Source organism: Botryllus schlosseri, chromosome 6 (assembly GCF_051294905.1).
Source record: "Botryllus schlosseri isolate E-star chromosome 6, Bs_hap1, whole genome shotgun sequence".
Classification (NCBI taxonomy): domain Eukaryota; kingdom Metazoa; phylum Chordata; class Ascidiacea; order Stolidobranchia; family Styelidae; genus Botryllus; species Botryllus schlosseri.
This window is the reverse complement of record NC_137241.1, coordinates 2,889,881-2,907,228: the sequence shown is the minus strand read 5'-3', so window position 1 is coordinate 2,907,228 and position 17,348 is coordinate 2,889,881. Positions and strand designations below refer to the sequence as shown.

General features: G+C 40.2%; 2 protein-coding genes across 2 annotated transcripts; one reads left to right on the top strand and one right to left on the bottom strand.

Annotated features, from left to right (window-relative positions):
- The first annotated feature begins 857 nt into the window (after window positions 1-857).
- Window positions 858-8,640, top strand: LOC145440941 (lactadherin-like). The gene is made up of 5 exons (XM_080318729.1): window positions 858-1,221; window positions 1,864-1,893; window positions 5,048-5,176; window positions 6,993-7,162; window positions 8,287-8,640. Exons 1-5 carry the CDS (start codon window positions 927-929, stop codon window positions 8,422-8,424), a joined length of 762 nt encoding a protein of 253 aa, XP_080174855.1. The 5' UTR covers window positions 858-926; the 3' UTR covers window positions 8,425-8,640.
- A 1,691-nt stretch (window positions 8,641-10,331) lies between these two features.
- Window positions 10,332-15,542, bottom strand: LOC145440945 (uncharacterized). The gene is made up of 6 exons (XM_080318733.1): window positions 15,116-15,542; window positions 14,997-15,042; window positions 14,229-14,370; window positions 13,611-13,858; window positions 10,833-10,951; window positions 10,332-10,470 (listed from the first exon to the last, which is right to left on the bottom strand). The coding sequence occupies exons 1-6, from the start codon at window positions 15,208-15,210 to the stop codon at window positions 10,428-10,430; spliced, it is 693 nt and encodes a 230-aa protein (XP_080174859.1). The 5' UTR covers window positions 15,211-15,542; the 3' UTR covers window positions 10,332-10,427.
- Window positions 15,543-17,348: the final 1,806 nt, after the last annotated feature.

The following is a 17,348-nucleotide window of genomic DNA, read 5'->3' as shown; positions in this document are numbered from 1 at the left end:
GACTATAGGACTCTGGATCGAGTTTTAATTCCATAAGGATTCGAGTTATAGATGGTTAATTCGTTATGGATGATTGTTCGGGTAGGCTACTGAAATTATCCGCTCCTTATCATCACAAGAGTTTATCTATCAACAGTAATTACAAAGTTCCTATACTATTGTTACTGCGGAAGGCTGTAAACATCGATTGGTCGTTTAGAATGGAATCATTCTCAGTTACTCTGGGTGGCGACTGAATCTAAGACCTACCGGTCCCCCGTCGTCTCCCAATCTATACCAATTTACATGTGTTTGTTGGTGAGATGAATAAAAGCATACTGACTGACTGACTCACTTTTGTCCAGCCCTGTATATATGGGCATGAATACATACACATCCATTAGAGACAAAGCTAACAACAGCTGTTTAGCTATACGTGACTTTACTGAATAGTTATTATGACTCAAAACTGCTCCGAGCATTAGAGATTACCGCATAGATGACTTCGCCGAAACGTGATCAAGATGAAAATCAGGAAACATAAGGTATTTACGCGTTAATCACCCATATCGAAACATTATGCAGTAATACTAATATTTGGTAGCTATACATCACGACGGGAGATTATGTAGCATGACAAACATGTGAGACATATCTCGTTTTGCACACGCTTTAAATTCCATCGCTGCAGGGAATCTATCAAATAATCTGATAAACTGTTTTTCGCATTCCATTTTGAAATATTGATTATGGCGCAAAATCTTTGAAGGCAAAGCATATGGTGGGTATGTATATGTAGTGTTGGAATTCTTACGGTTACACAGACTTGGCGTTAAAGCCGTTTTCATAACTAAGGCATGTTTGATTGAGGTTGGGAATTAAATGCATTTTAATACATAATCAGGCAGACAGGATTCTCGACATAGTCGATATTTAAAAATACCACAATGCAGGCCAGTTTACTTGCCTGCTTACTTGCATTGGGGCTCGTAGTCGGCGATTGCGCAGCTGAGGAAGCTTGCGAAGCCAAACTGTCCGCTGTACAAGAAGCACTGCTTGGATCTCAAGAAAGAAAAGCTGACAAGAACGTGTGTTCGCTTTGCCAAGGTCCGCCTGGAAAGCGTGGTGACCCTGGACCACCTGGGCCAGTTGGTGTACAAGGTCCAGTAGGCGAAATTGGCAAATGCAATTGCAGTTTCTCCGCTATAGAAAACCTGAAGAAGAAACTGGAAGCTTTGGAAGGTATATATTCTGATAAACTTATGTTCAGGCCCACACGTTAACAATAGCAACAATATATATTAGCAGCAGTAATTAGAGTGTAGCGAGGCGCTGGTCACGAGATTCGAGCACTAGAATCTGAATTGAATAGGCCTTTTAACTGTAATGATTCGATTCTAGTAGAGAGAGATGATTTTTCAAGTACTGAAACGATACGCTCCTTGCCACTAAGAGTTACTTTATTACCGGGAATTATAGTTTCGATACTATTTTCCACTGGCTGTAATCCCTGATTGGTTGTATCGCAGCATACGGAACATATAGTACACAGCTACCCAAGTTAGTGGGAATGAAATATTTGCAGGCAGAGTCGTTTTCCGCCCATTACATTGTTACAAAGGGTAATGAAATAAGTATGGTCAAAAACACAAAATTTTCTTGAGTGTAATCTAGAAGTGGCATTTTATTCATTGTAGTAACATAATATTTCATACTGGTGTGATGTCATAATGAGAGATACTCGAATTCTCGACTGGACTCGATGCCTAAAACTCGATTCCGAATGGAATCATTCAGCTATCGTCAATTTTGCCTTATACCTTGTGTGATGTGTGTGATTGGTGTTCTCCCGACCTCGATAAAAAGCCACGACTTATTTTGCAGATTTTCGAAGGCAAGTATCACAATATGAAAGTAAGTTTTATGATATGTTGAAACGACTTTCATTCCGAATGTTAAATGACGATTTGGCGATATTATCCGCAACGAGCTATTGGCTATTTGCTGAAATGTTTTTAATGGGATGCTTAAAAATAAGCCTGTGCCTACTTATATCGAACCGATACAAATGGTGAGCGGATTGGAGCAGTTTAAAAATACTCTTAGATGCTCGTATCACAATGTCTTAGGGTTCTAACATCTTGTGATGACTGAACAAGGTAGTCACAGTCCCATTCACTACGTCATCTTCCCTGTATACCTTGATTTCGTAGTTTTTTGATGATGCATAGCTCTTTCGCGTAGGCTACCCACTAAATCTAGTTCGCATATCCCTGTTCTAGAATCAGACCGCCAAACATATAATACATGCGTATTTCAATGTTCGAACGAAATGACTGTGACTTATTGGTCAGTTTATTCCCCTGATCAATTTCCGTATAAGCATGCCACACATTCATGCTCATGCTATTCTGAGAAATTTACCATGTCCTCGCATGGCTCTCCTGTAAGTATAGGTAATGGCTTTCCGTTGTAAAGCCGTGTCTGAGGCTAAGCATTTTGTTCCATTTGACCAAAGTATTACTGACACATTTTTCCATATAATGTCTTTTATGCTGCAAAGCCTTGTATCGTGTCCAATCGCAGGGTGCAAAGGGTTAAGCAGGAGTCATGTACAGGACCGTAGCAGCACTTCGTCATCCCCCCCGAACGTTGGTCTTGGGCCCTCATATGGTGATAAACAGGCCGTGTTATTTTTGGCATATGCCAAAACTGCCAAAAATAACTTATTTTTGGCATTTTTCGATTTTTATTTTTGGCAGTTTTGGCATCGTCCTCTAAATACATAGTTTCAGCCTCGAATTAGTCACAAAAACACTTTATTTGGGATAGTTTGTCAAAAGACACCACAAAATGTGCAGCATTCACATATAATCAGTGCCAACAAACAATAAGAAGAAGAAAAAACCTAACGATTTCATAGGTTAATTATATCAAACGAAACCACAAAATGTGCAGTATCCATCGGAATCGGTGCCAATAAGCAAAAAAAAAGAAAGAAAATCCTAACAAACACACTCAACAGCTGATTGTTACAGCTGTTGAATAGACTTAAATCGTTGCGCTGTAGAAGTGCTTCCAAACTCAGGTCAGCTAAGTTTCTCCTAAATTCATTTCTCGCCCAGCGAATCTGGGACATATCGGCTTCAACAGTAGCCACTGAGGGAAAGAATGTTGCCAGTCATCCACAAAAGGTTTTCAGAGCTTCAAAATCTTTGGAAGGTCGAACCGGCTTCCATGCATCATGAAAAGAGATCACTTCGCCAGTGCCATCGATCTCATCGCGGAAATGATTTTCTTCGTGATCCTTTTCCAGGAGTTTCCTGTGTTATCTCTCAACACATTCTATTTAGTATCCCTACTATCATTTCTCCTTCAGTCTCCCGATATATTTTCGGAGGACTTTTGTCACTTCAGGTGGCTTTAATATCACCAACTCGCATGGAAGAGTCCTGGGAAGGTTTGCTTGTTTAAGAACATTGACGCAACAAGACTGTCTGGCAAAACTAGACCATGCAGCTCAGAAATAGCCAGACAGTTTGTTGCGTCACAATGTTCAACTCGATCACAATGCAGAAATCGTGGTTGATTTTGGGGGTTGCAGTTCCATGAGCAGAATATAATTTATATTTTAATAATCAGTACTGCGGCAGCTTTTCATTGATACCCGTTTCATCAAATTTAGCGCTCGACAAGCCGGTCGAAAATGGTCGTAAAATTGCCTTTGGACAAATGGAAAGTATGACGTAAACCAAATGCAGTCAGCCGTTCAATCTCGCTGTGCCCACACCATTTAGGACACCATGCTTTCACCCCTAATGGGTGGAATGGACCCAGATTAAGAAACCTGCCTTTCACAAACTCTCTTCTCGCTTGTAACGCGGTCCTGTTAACACAACACCATGAACGAAATAGACTATTTGGCAGGCCGTGTTATTTTTGGCATATGCCAAAAATTGCTTATTTTTGGCATTTTCAAATTTTTAATTTTGGCAGTTTTGGCATCTGGTTCCTGAAATGCCAAAAATAACACGGCCTGGTGATAAACCAAACTTCTGGGGGGCTTCGTTCCCCAGACCCGCATCAGATTACTGGTGTTTGCCGAAACTTATCACCGACGTTTGGGGTAACCTTTAGTGAGACCCGTTACTTCGCTACGTGGGTTGCGCGAAAATTTACCAATTCATGATTGAATCTGTCAATATGATCGGCAATTGCATATATGTTGCTATCAATTTTTATCCTCATGCTCGCGTGATCAGATTTCCCGGTAGAGCTGAATGAGGTGTCTTGGAAACTCTAGGGTCCATAAATAATAATTAAACACATTCGGTGGTATAATAACTTCATTACATGATGTTGTTCCGTGACCTACTATCTGCTATGTGTCAAAAGATATTGAAATCGCCCGAACGCGCCAGCCATTTATGCGCCTATGGACAATTACACATATAAGCGTACGTATACACATCGAAGTTTCGGTCAGCAGGGCAATCCTTTTCGGCCCAGGTTTTCTCGCCGTCAATCGTTCTGGCACACTTCTTGGAGTCACATGTTTCATGGCGTGAAACTGTATATGTCTTGGTGCGTCGTGGCGCGGTAATGGCCGAAGCCGAAATGGCAATTTGTATAAATCATGCGTATTTTTTTCTTTGTGGGGAGAGTACCCAATAATCTAGATGTTACGCAGCATGAAACCGCGCACTGCGCGAAAAATTATTTTGAAAGTTGTACACATTTCTAAAAAACTCTATAATTTATGTTAATTTACGAAGCAATTTTGGGCCCCCTTCGAGCTTGACCCCCCAAATTGTGAGGTTTGGGGTGCGGCAGCTACGGTCCTGGTCATGTACATAGAGGATTCTTCATATTCCAAGAATATGAAATTCGTAGGGTATAAACGATAAGAACTCGTCATGATAACGTCCAATATGAAACCTGGATAAGGGACTCGTATAATCCAAGTGTAATTATTTGCATACTTTTCGTAGTGCTTGTTTTATGTGATTGTGGATACGAGTACTTACTGTAGTATGTGCATTGAACTGAGGATGCTTTCAAATTCCAGATATTTGCTACGCTGGAATATCGACCGGCGCCATTCCAATAAGCTACGTGTCTGCTACGTCGACTCATCCGTCGTGCTCATTTTCTTATATATCGATGAGTAGCAGCGACGCATGGTGCGCAGAAAACAGTGAGTATATATGTCTTACGACACTAAGGTATACTTTATATAGCTTCTTATCAATGCAAAACGGGTTAGTATGAATTACAGAGTCATTGATATCATGGGATCAAAACTATGGTTTCCAGAAACTTTCATCCGACGGCGCAATGCATTATTCACATGTGGTAAAGTAATGTTGTTTCATCTGCTGCAACTATGTTTGCTGTGAGGTGTCGCAAAAATGTAGCTGGAAGATACGGTTACAATAGCCAAATGTAGATATATAAGACAACGTATGTAAGCTCAGGAGATGTAGACAAACCTATGCGTCGGATTTGTATAAATTACCGATGTAGTCAGTTGACGACTTGACCGTCAACTATATAACTACTAGGGATGGTGTGCACGTGAAGTTAACCTTCGCGTTCTGTGTGTGAACTTCGGAAATTTAGAGGTTCACAATCACAAACGAACCTTAGTAGGTTCTGCAATGTGAACCTTTTTTTATATATTACAATTTTCACGTCATTATAACATCTTTGGTTGGAATTTATTGCATTTCAACGGCTGGCCACTCAAGCATGGCGCTGACAGCATAAAAAAAATCAACACTGGACGAGCATGCACTTTGACAAACTCAAAAATTTTACCTGCTTTGTCAAAAAAGTTTGCTCGAAATATCCAGCTTTTTATTTGTGAATATTTAGTGACTATCTGCTGTGAGCTTAACCCGCAATCACACAACATCAAGAGCGAAATACGCTACATGTAAGTAGTCAGCGAATGATGCGTATTCAACCAATAAATGAAATTGATATCGTTGTCTGATGTAAAAAATCTAGCAAGCGCACGGGGTCCATCTCGAAGAAATCCATCTCATTAAAACCAAATTCGTGCGATCGGGGTGTTGGCTACCGCTGCATAACATTTTAATGCGGTAAAACCCATATCACATTCTGCTCAATATCAACGTAGCAACACTCAGAAGCCGAATCCATTGTCCGGTCTGGCCTAGACCGTTGAGGCGTAAGCTTATATTCCCTTGCAAGTCCTCGTTCAAACTGTTGGCAAACTGACGGTTGATATTGATTTTATGGGATGATTATATCATTTGATTGCTCCAGTTGTTATATATGGCTACGTTTAAAAAGTCGGTATGTTCTTCAGCATTATGGCATTATGTGGTCTGGGTCGTCGCTAGGTATCGTGTATATATCACTTCACAGAAATGCAGGGTTAAAATTACCAATATGACGTCACATGACGTCATGAGGTTCACGTTCACGTTCACACGAACCTGAACCTGGTTCACAATTGTTTATCGGTAATTCCAGTTCTAGTGGCGGATTTTGAAAAGTGAGTGTTACTAGTTCTTAGTTCTATAGTTGCGCATTTAAAAAATAAGATTAGCTCCCGAACCACTAAAACACACTTGGCGTGGTTTAGCGCGAATCTTAATATCGGTGCTTTATTGTGTGAAGTTCTTACAGCCATTACTAGCTCAGAGTCATCACTACTAACAGTGGCGTATCCGGGGGTGAGATTTACGGATCGAAACCTTTCATGTTCATGTTCAGTTCATGTGGAAAGCTGATCCGAATCCGGTAAAACAAATATTACTTAGTTGTGGATTTATCAATGGATATTGTTGCAGTTCTATTCTTGATGCGCATTTTGAGAATAGAGTCGTTTGTACAAATCTGGTATGCATAGCAAAAATTTTACTGGCATCATTCATTGTCTGAGAGCGAGCTATGGAACGTTTATTAAGTACACGAACATTTGATAGTCACTTGGATGACAGTTTCGCGCACATAATTGATACGATGTTTTCCATTTGCAGACGATGACGAGCAATACGTTCAGGTCGATTTGCAAAAGCCCACCGCAATATACGGAGTCCTGACTCGAGGAAGATACGCATACAATCAATGGGTGAAGACCTACAGAGTATCCTTCGGAATGAAACCTACTCGAAGATTGCAGTTTTACAAGGAGAAGGGATCGCCAAAAGTACATAATTTACTTGATCAGCTCATCAGTGGCTAACCTTGAATGGCCTGAGGAACCGTCACGTAACATGCAAGCATTCGAGAGCCCTAAATTTCCGCTGAGTCACAAAAACAAACATCTACCACATTATGCATCTAAAGCATTACTATAAATACCATGTAAAGTGGATTTTCACACAACAAGACAGCAACATAATGAATATGTATTGTAAATCAGTGTGACTTCTACCATTCGTCTTCAGATGCGCTTTGATATTTTGCCTTTGTCTTAGAAAGTCGGTTTTCTATGTCGAAAGACAACAGCGTGATATCAGTTGCTCAATTACAAATGAGCTTTTAAATATTTGAGTTAGAATCGTCATTTCAAATGTATACGGGGTTTCGATTCGGACTCCCAACATCCCCTACGTATTCCACTTAACACGACGTACCACCACAGCAGTCACCATTCCATTAGTGACTGCGCCTATAATCGACTGCACTCAATGGTAGCCAAGAGAATCATAGTTGTGAGTTGACTGCGTTTCTGAACCACCTGCGAAACCTCGAACACTTTCTTCAAAGAAACTCTAGTGCTCCTGGGAGTCCTGGTTAACAGCAACTGCTCTAGCATCATACATAGGTGACAACCAATATATAGTTTCATATATTAGCTCAAAAGTAACTTGATGCTATTTCCCTTGCTAGAGTTAGCTCTTCTGTTTCGCGATATATAGCAAAATGTGTATTTATCGAAGTGAATCTTCCAATCAGTATGAACGTCCGTGTTCTGCGCCGAATCATAATTAATTAACTAAGAGACAAGCATCCTAACATAGGGATGCCATCAGTCCTCTGAGAAGCCTAAATGTCATCTTTTGGGGAATTCGTCCACTTTTTCTAGAAAAAGTATTAAGATGCCATCAAAATCTTGACCTCGACGGAGCGAGCGTCCGATTTTTTGGTAAAGTCAAAGTGATGACCATTTTTTTACTCAGCACAGTACTATCGGTCGAAAGATTTTCAAAATCACCGGTTTTCTTGTCCGGTGCTGGAGCTTTCAGAATTTTTCTTAAATGTTATTTTTTTAGGATCTCAAAGTATGGTGATCATAACCTAACAACACAGTCCTCATCCATTTTCCAGATATTTGATGCTAACATAGACGCTACCACGATAGCGAAAAACGAATTCGCCCAGCCGATTATAGCCCGCTACGTCCGCATCCATCCGATCAAGTACAACATACACATGAGCATGAGTCTGGAGCTGCTTCGGTGCTAACCGCGAAGATAATCGACTGCTGCCAAGATAAATTTCTGATTTGATTATTCAGTGTGGTTGGTTTGGCATAGTGACAGCATTTCGATACTTATCTGATTTACATGGGACGTAAGCCTACCTGATTGTGGAACAGCATGTTGCTATGGTTATTGTGGGTGCGCAACTTCGCAATCATCACACATAAATGCCTAATTTTAATAAATACCCTGCTTTCGATATGGTGCATTTAGTAAAAACAATGATAGACAACATACGCCTATCCTACGGCTGTTCTAGCAACGAGTACGCGACCACAATGATAATTGCTATGTTGCCGATTTCACTTCACTGAAAGTGTGTCAGCTGTTTGGTGAGGCCTCGATTAGTCGAACTACAAGTTTTGTTTTCGCAATATGTGTAATTTTTTTCTGATCGATAAGTGACTGCCTTTGCAATACGTGAATAATTATAATGATATGCAGTACCGACATACAGCTCAATATCGCCACCTTGGGGGAGATCCATACTGTTACTGCACTACAGACGGTGAATACTGGATATAAGGCAGGGGTCGCCAACTCAAAATAGGTCGCGGGCCACTTTTCAAAATTCTTTGAGGCCGCGGGCTGCATGACTTGAATATCGAGATTAACATAGCCAACGCAGCTTAACAATCACGTATGATAACTCTACGTAGGCTAAGTACAATGCTGTGCTCTCTTGCATGGGCGATGGGCACAGTCACCACAAAATGAATAATATTTTATTGAACAAATACAAATAAAACAAAAAATATCATGCTGATCAATTTCATTATATTTTCAAGTATGAGCTGCGCACGATACCTGACAACACTCTGTAGCAACTTAAACAGGGGTAGCCAACCCTTTTGCTGTTCACGGTCGCATTTCGATTACTCATGTAGCCCGCGGTCGCATTCCGGTGCATAGTGGTAATAAACAAACTGCGGGGCCAAATAACCACGTTAAGCTCACAATGTCCATTGCTGGTTCACTCCGGACAAATCTATTTACTCATATCGGCTCACTATGGACACCGAGATCGTGAATATAGTCATGTTGTGACGAGCGACAGGGATTCGTACTGTAGTCGCGCGAAGCGCGAAAAAATTTTCATGTTCATGAGTGAATTTCGTCATTAGATATTAGTATAGTTTCACATATTACTGTCAAATATTCATCCTTTCTCGGCCCATGTGATCAGATTCACCGGTAGAGTATATGCAGGGGGTGTCTTCAAAAACTTGGAGAAGTCATTAATGCTGTGTAGCATCTTTGGTTGGGCCAATTCTCATTAGTCCCCTATGTTGCATGCAGTTATTTATTGACCTCCCATTAGAATTGTCGATATAGTGGAAATATATTGGATTCGCCCAAACGCAGGCCTACCAGAAAAAAAATAATTCGGGATGAGGAGAACACGATTAAAAATGGGTATTTCTTTATGGAGCGCATCATTTGTCTCTGCTGTTCGCATCTGTACTGTGGGACTCAGATTACAAAGGACCCTGCTGTATTAAAATCAAAAATCGGCTCGCATTGAAGCGCGCAGAACGCGAAGAAAGTTTCAAGGATAATTCAAACCTATCATTAATTAGGGAGTCAATTCGTAAATTCAATTTGCATAATATTGACAGCCGCCAACACATCCGGATTGAATTGAGTGTCGACGGCCGCATAATTGTTATTCCTCCATAGAATGATATTACCATGCCGAACCGAAAGAATAGTGATATTGGGCACAGTAGAATGGCTTACTTTAAACAACAACAACAATATGTTCAAACTGAAATAAATTTCGGCATTTCGAAATGGTTTACTGAGCGTTCTTCCAAAATTTCTCCAAATCAGTCCGTGGGCCGCAAAATATGACCTCGCGGGCCGCGTGTTGGTGACCCCTGATATAAGGGCATGGGTAATGACAGGTATAGCACGTGAGTCGACAATCCGTGATTTCGGAAGGTTTTTTCTTTGATTTGTTCCGTAGATGTAAGCCAACGAGGTTCATTTCCTTTTCACCGTGTCGTTAGTCCCGTACGCTATATCCCTGAAGAGATAGGGAGTCCTTGCGTAACAGGAACACATATACCCTCCAGCAATTTGTAATATTACGCGCCGCACGGTGTCACTATCGACACATAATGAGTTCCCCCAATTTCCCTCGATTAGTTCTATCAGTTTTATAAAATTTCTTCAGCATACATGCATGAGAAGCGGTAGAAAATTGTTTGAACGTGCTACGTAACAAAACATCAATCCTTTGTTGAGAGACAGGCATGATTTTCCATTAATGCACAATTTCGCTACACAGCTAATGGAATATATGGTACTTCGAAATGTAAAGTCATCAGGGAATGTTACGACGTGTGGAAATATTGGCGGAAAACTGTCCACGGCGGATCCACTTACGATTTGAATAGAAAAAATGCCATCCCAACTATTATAGACATTGCGACGCATCCGGCCGCGAGTCCGAATAGAAGGTATTTCTGAGCTCTTTCTACGGCGTCCATTGCGTCTTGTAGCTCCTGTGGAAAAAGTAGGAATGACACCATTCATCAGCAGACTTATCATAATCGCGTGACTGGGAATGAAGTGGGATAAGCATGGTTGGTTGAGTACTTGGTATCGAATATATATTTTGGTAATATATCTTGGATTGACGAACTGGTGTCATCAAGTTCGATTTGAACATGACTCTTACCAAGGAAGCCTATATATTCTCACCGGACGAAAATAAAAGCACCAGGGCTGTGCAATATTCAATAGGCCTACCTGAGTGATTCGATTCTGAATAGAGTATTAGGCTTCGAATCGGGACGACTATTCAAGTATCAGTCATTACTAGGGCTGGGCACAATGATTCGAGTACTCGAATCTGAATCGAGTATTAATTCTAATGATTCGAGTCGAGTAGTAAAAGGTGATGTTTTCGAGTACTGAAATTGTACGCTCCATGCCAATAAGAGTGAATTTATCAACGAAAATTGTAATTCGATACCATTTTCCACTCTAGAAACCTTGAAACTTCGATTGGTCATGTACCAGCTTACGTAACATGTATTGCAAAGCTACAAATTACCTTTACATGGTGTACGACAGGCTTTATATTATTTATGGCAGGATAAAAGTTCATATTTGAATTTTGTCATTTTCCATACTGATGTGACGTCATAATAAGTGATACTCGATTACTCGACTCGACTCGAAGCAAAATACTCGATTCAGAATCGAATCACTCATGTACTCGATTTTGCCCAGCCCTAGTCATTACGAATTACGAAGGTACGGTTGGTGTGAAAATTTCAAATATGTACCGGTTATGCGACCACAAAGAATACACTGCCAGTTATATACCGTATTAAAGATGATTTGGTATCTTTTTGACCGTACCTAATTCGCAGCACTTTTTAACAATGCTACGGGTTTATCATTACTTCACTGAGATATCATTTCCAAAGACGTGCTTGTACTACATGTTTCATATACTGCGATACGACCGATCGAGGTCTCAACATTTCCACGTCGGAAAATATTACGGAAGTTATAATTGTCGTTGATCTCTTAGTGCAGCGATGTCAAACTCAATTTGCGTCGCGGGCCGGATTCAAACCTTCAGATCGCACGCGGGCCGGACCAGTCAAATGATTGGAAAATGTTACCTCACGATCCATGCCCTTGTGTTTCACTTGAATAGGCTGCTTTATTATCAAGTGTATGTAGGCTAGCCTACATTGTACATAATCGTAAATGACATTGCGGATCATGTAGGTTCTATTCCAGCAACACCTTTACTCGAAAACAATCGAATTGACAAAATACGGTGATTGGCCGATTGAATACAGATATAAACCGCCAAAACAGTGGCTCTAACGACGAAAAAATTTGGTATCTCTATGCTTCCATTATGTCAGTCATAATCAGGCGTTAGCCTTGTGTATGCGTTGTTGGGAATACAACAGATTTGAGTGTGAATGCGATATTTGAATTTGGTTCATTCTCAGTAAATAGCAAACCGTGTTGCTTTTGACGACGTGCACCTTTTGAGAGAGAAGTGATAAAGAAGTGCGACCACCCATGTTTGGATTATATTTTTGAGTAACTATTATATTCTACAAGTAACCTGCATATAACCGTTTTGCATTAGCGTTTTCGCTTCTGCGAATACCTACTTTTTTGTCCATTTTTGCATAAAACTCTGTACAAAAAGCGTAATTTTTTGCCTTCCCGATAGTGAGTGTAAATGTCAGTAATTCGCTCATTATGGTGACTCGAGTGAAACCACAACACCGGTGTCGGATATTTATAATGTGACGTATGAATCTACTTGAAATTTTCTGTCTTGAGGAATAATTTAAGAGAAAATTTGATTCCCAAGTGCTGGAAAATACAAGTAATCTTAGATCTACTCAGAATTGCTTCGCGGGCCGGATGAAATCGTCTGGCGGGCCGGATACGGGCCGTACGTTTGACACCCCTGTCTTTGTGGCTAGTGGCGTAAAATTTCAGTACTCGAAGAAACTCATTAGCAACAAACGAAACTGGAATCAGTAGAATTACCGCTCGATTCTGATTCGAGTACTAAAACCATTGTGCCCAGTTATACACAGCACTGGTATGTTTTATTTTCTTTTATATACAGAATATCAACTCAAATTTATAGCGTGTCTACAAGGACGTATGCAGTTAATTCGGTCCACAGTTCGCAGAAAATTCCGTATTCTTTCACTGAAATCTCGTTGCGCCAGTTTACGACTTAATACTGATGGCGTGACCTGCGTACTTGAACGTAGTAAAGGTATTGTGCGACAGATACATGTACACAATGCACTCATGGTATGGATATCTCGGCCTGGAGATTGTGCGTGTGTATATCATGAGTCGGTGTATATGCCGCAAAGACATCAAGGACGAAATATATTACGTCCTTTTCCTATTCCTATATTTAAAGAGCCTCTTAGCGGTACAGAACTTCAATATACAATCGAATAGTATATTCAATATTCCTAGATTCTAGAAATGTAACGATGGGGAGCTTATCAGGAAATTTCTATATTCTTTAAATTTCAGGATGAGCTTGATCGCAATAGCGCGATAATATCACTCTTTAAAAAATATTGTAGCAGTGATGACCATTTTGACCATAACAGAGTGCAAATTAATTACAACAAACGACTCACAACGCACCGTTATCATTTCTACTTGAACCTTTTCGACGCGCGTCACTTCTTTCCTTAGTTTGTCCTCGTTCTCCGTGATCGTCTTGGATATCAGATCCATTCGGTTCTTCAACTGTTCAAGCACTATAAATTTCTTGGATATCTTTTCCAGCTCCGCGATTTTTCCCGTGAGACGGTCTCCGTCACTTGTTTTGACTTCTTTACTGTCTCCTCGATTCGCAGCCAAACGTTCCACGTCTTTCACGGTCAGATAATCTGAGTGTGAATTATCAAAATTTCCAGTAATAACTAGGTCAGTGTTGGGATCAATTTGCTATCGAGTCACGAGTCATCTCGAATCATTGCACATTTTGACTTCAGTCAAGTCAAGTCAATCGATTTTTGAAGGTGACACGAGGTAAGTCAAGTCACAATTCGAGTCAAATTAAATTTCGAAGTGTGAGGGATGATTGAAATTCATCAGACTTTTTCAGCTGTGTGAAACACAGATTAAATTTTAGAAACTAGAGCTAATCAGCAATTTGAACCAACCTTTGTTTCTGCGTCTAAAAATATATAAGGATCGACTGTTTTCTTTTCGGGAGCAAACAACTTTTGAAAATTTTTGAACAGTGTTATCAGATACCTCTACATTCGTAGGCACGAAATTGCTTCAGGTCGGCGTCCCCACATATTTCCTCACACGATAAGCACGACTTCAATTTCTCCACGTATGCATGATCGTACCCTTCCGCCTTCTTACAAATTTGATCAAAATGAAGGGTCTCCTGGGATCAAAGGTTCAGAGGATAGTGTTTGCGTTCGTGAAAACGATTAAAACGAGGAGGTCAAGGCAATCGGTTATCTCATTTTGTTTATTCTGAATTAGTGCGAATATATATCCCCCATGTGACAATGCAATGATTATAGTCATAATCATATTTATCAGAAGACTTAAAAACGTAAGCTCATTTCTGCACGATACGTGGCGCTCGGTCATATATATATTCATCTTGGAATATTTACCGCTATATTGGAATTTACATATATCTACCGCGGAACACTATGTTGGCGCATAACCATTTACGGTAACTTTGCTTGCACAATTTCAAATTGAGAAATATACAGATTTGGGGCCGTCAAAACTGTAGCCTATGTCAGTTCTTTATCATCTCGAAACGCGACCATCCACCCATCTACGGTAGGAGTTCTGAAACTATATGCGGCTACGCGGGTCGTGGGTCATTACACAGCTGTATACAAATCCTGAAGGTCTAAAATCCAGTGATTCCGCCTTCCTCCAAGGTGATTAAGCGCACGGCTAAATTTTTCTCGCGTTGGCTTATAGATCCGTTGTGTAAACTTTCTTGGTCACTCCATTTGTAGTTGAGCTCGGATAGAATTGATGTCTTACCAGTGTCTTTACCATTTCCGCCGGTATCGGATCATCGCTGCTTTTTCTGCGTTACCAACCGAAAATAATGTCACGTCAGTTAAGTCTCCGTGTTTATTCCGACATGAAAACATACTCACGTCCTAACCGCATCTCTGTGGCGGAATACTTTAAAGATTAATAGAACTGCAGCGATCAGAACTAAAACAGCGATCTGAACTTTGGCCTTCTGCATCTTCTATCACCAACGCATTTTGATGTGCGTTGAATATTGTAGCCTACTCAAAACACTTTGGCCAAGCGGTACCGATAAACACTTCCATCAAACCGTGTTAATGGTAGTCGGCGCACCTTAATCGAATGTCGTGTCGAATGCTATTCAAGCTCACATCGCTTTGAGTGTACAGGAACTATCTATTCTATGATATTAACGATCGGTTATAGACGAACATGTTATATACACCTTTGCGTTGTACAGATGCTCCACTATTTATTCGTCATTAGCTAATCCATCACATATACACTGGTTGGTAAAAGTAAAATTACACAAAACTAAAAAATGTGATGTATAATATATGAATTAATTTATTGTTATGTTATATGATCCTGGTGCCTTTCATAAATTTTCATTGTGTATACCGTCAACGTTAGACGCTGCATTTTCATTTTGAGCGCTTGATACGGTTCAGAATTTATAGATGGAGATGATTTTCGGAATATCGAGGGAGCGTGATTTACCATGATCGATCGTGGCAATCAGACTTTGATTTGTGAAGTAGTTGCGATGTCTTACTCGCATCAAGAAATCATGAATTATAATGATTAGGGATTGGCACAATGGTTCGAGTGCTCGTATCCTATCTGAGTACCCACTGTAACGTTTTGAGTTGAGGAGTGAAAGACGAATTTTCGAGTACTAAATTTATACACCTTTCTTCACTAAAAGCTATGCTATCAACGAGAATTATAGTTTCGGGACATTCTCTCCACGTGGACGCCTTGGAACTCAATGGGTCGAATCACAACACACGGAAAATGTAATACAAAGCTATACGCACGTTTGCGGAACTGATATTTCGCGTGAAATCGTGATCAACTCACAGCATTGTCACGAAGTGCATTGAAATTGGCGGAGTCGAAAAAATACCAAATTATCTTTATGCGTTGCGTAAAACTGGCATTATATGTCAGTTGTCGCGTGAAAAGTAAGTATTTGAACATTCCATACCATCCATGCCCTTATGAGGGATACCCGAACACCTTTTAATCTAGGTGGGGTTGTCATATTTTGAGAACCTAAAAAGAGGACACTTTTCAAAAATTCTGAAATCTGGTGATTGTGGATATTTTTCGACTAATGAAACTGTGTTGACTAAAAAAAAGTCATCACTTCGGCTTGACTCCCAAATTACCTGCTTTGACGCAACGTGTGCTGTTGACTAAAATTACACTGTCATCATTTTGACTCGGCTCCCGATATTCCCATTTTGTAAAAAAAAAACTCTGGCGTTTGCTGCTGCGTCGGGGTCGCGTTTTTGGTCGCATTTTAGTCCTTTTTATAGAAAAAGAGGACAAGTTCCCAAAAAATAGATCGCTTAGGCGTCCCCCGAGGATACTTTCAATTCATTGAAAAGAGTGGACAAATCCTCTTGAAAGAGGACGTATGGTAACCCTAGCTAATCGAATCTTACATATACTCGATCTTTCCCAGTTCTAATGATGAATTTTGAATACATGGTAAATCCACGTCAATGCATGAATATTATGGATATCATCCACCGTGATCTTAAGAATGATATCAATACCAGTCAACAACAATTTATCATGTGATGTATGCTATTCGGCTACAATGTGGACAATTTATACATCAGAGGACATCATGATCGTGCAATACATGTATGTACACAATAGCGAAAATACACATGTACGTACGTTACGCCGTGTTTGTGAATGTTTCGTCAATATCATAATGCTTCACACCTAATCCAGCGGTTCTCAACCGGGGTTCCGCGAAGCATTTTCAGCGGGTCCACGATACCTCTAAAGTTGTAAAATGATTGATGACTAAATTGGTATTCTTTTAATTAGAGAAAGCATGAGATAGTTTCGCTTCATAATTGCCAAAACTTTATGACTCACATCATTTAAATGGTCGTCCGAGATGAAATATCCGACTGTACAAACTCATTTAAATTGTCCAATTGCCAATAGCCTGCCAATGCAAACAGATTTCTGCTTAGACTTGTTTTGGTATGGTTTGCGGAAAAATTAAATGTTGGAGATAGCAAGACCAAACAGGGTGATTTCGTAATGTTCGCAACACATTTTGGATTGGAGGTTGTCAGTCTCAGCAAACGAGTAAACGATCGTTTG

Coding starts and splice junctions, on each gene's coding strand:
- LOC145440945 (XM_080318733.1), bottom strand. CDS start 15,210: ATGCAGAAGGCCAAAGTTCAGATCGCTGTTTTAGTTCTGATCGCTGCA. Junction 13,859..14,228: donor TCGTGCCTACGAATGTAGAG/GTATCTGATAAC, acceptor ATTCACACTCAG/ATTATCTGACCGTGAAAGAC. Junction 10,952..13,610: donor TTCAAGTAGAAATGATAACG/GTGCGTTGTGAG, acceptor CTTTTTCCACAG/GAGCTACAAGACGCAATGGA.
- LOC145440941 (XM_080318729.1), top strand. CDS start 927: ATGCAGGCCAGTTTACTTGCCTGCTTACTTGCATTGGGGCTCGTAGTC. Junction 1,222..1,863: donor GAAACTGGAAGCTTTGGAAG/GTATATATTCTG, acceptor CTTATTTTGCAG/ATTTTCGAAGGCAAGTATCA. Junction 1,894..5,047: donor GCAAGTATCACAATATGAAA/GTAAGTTTTATG, acceptor TTCAAATTCCAG/ATATTTGCTACGCTGGAATA.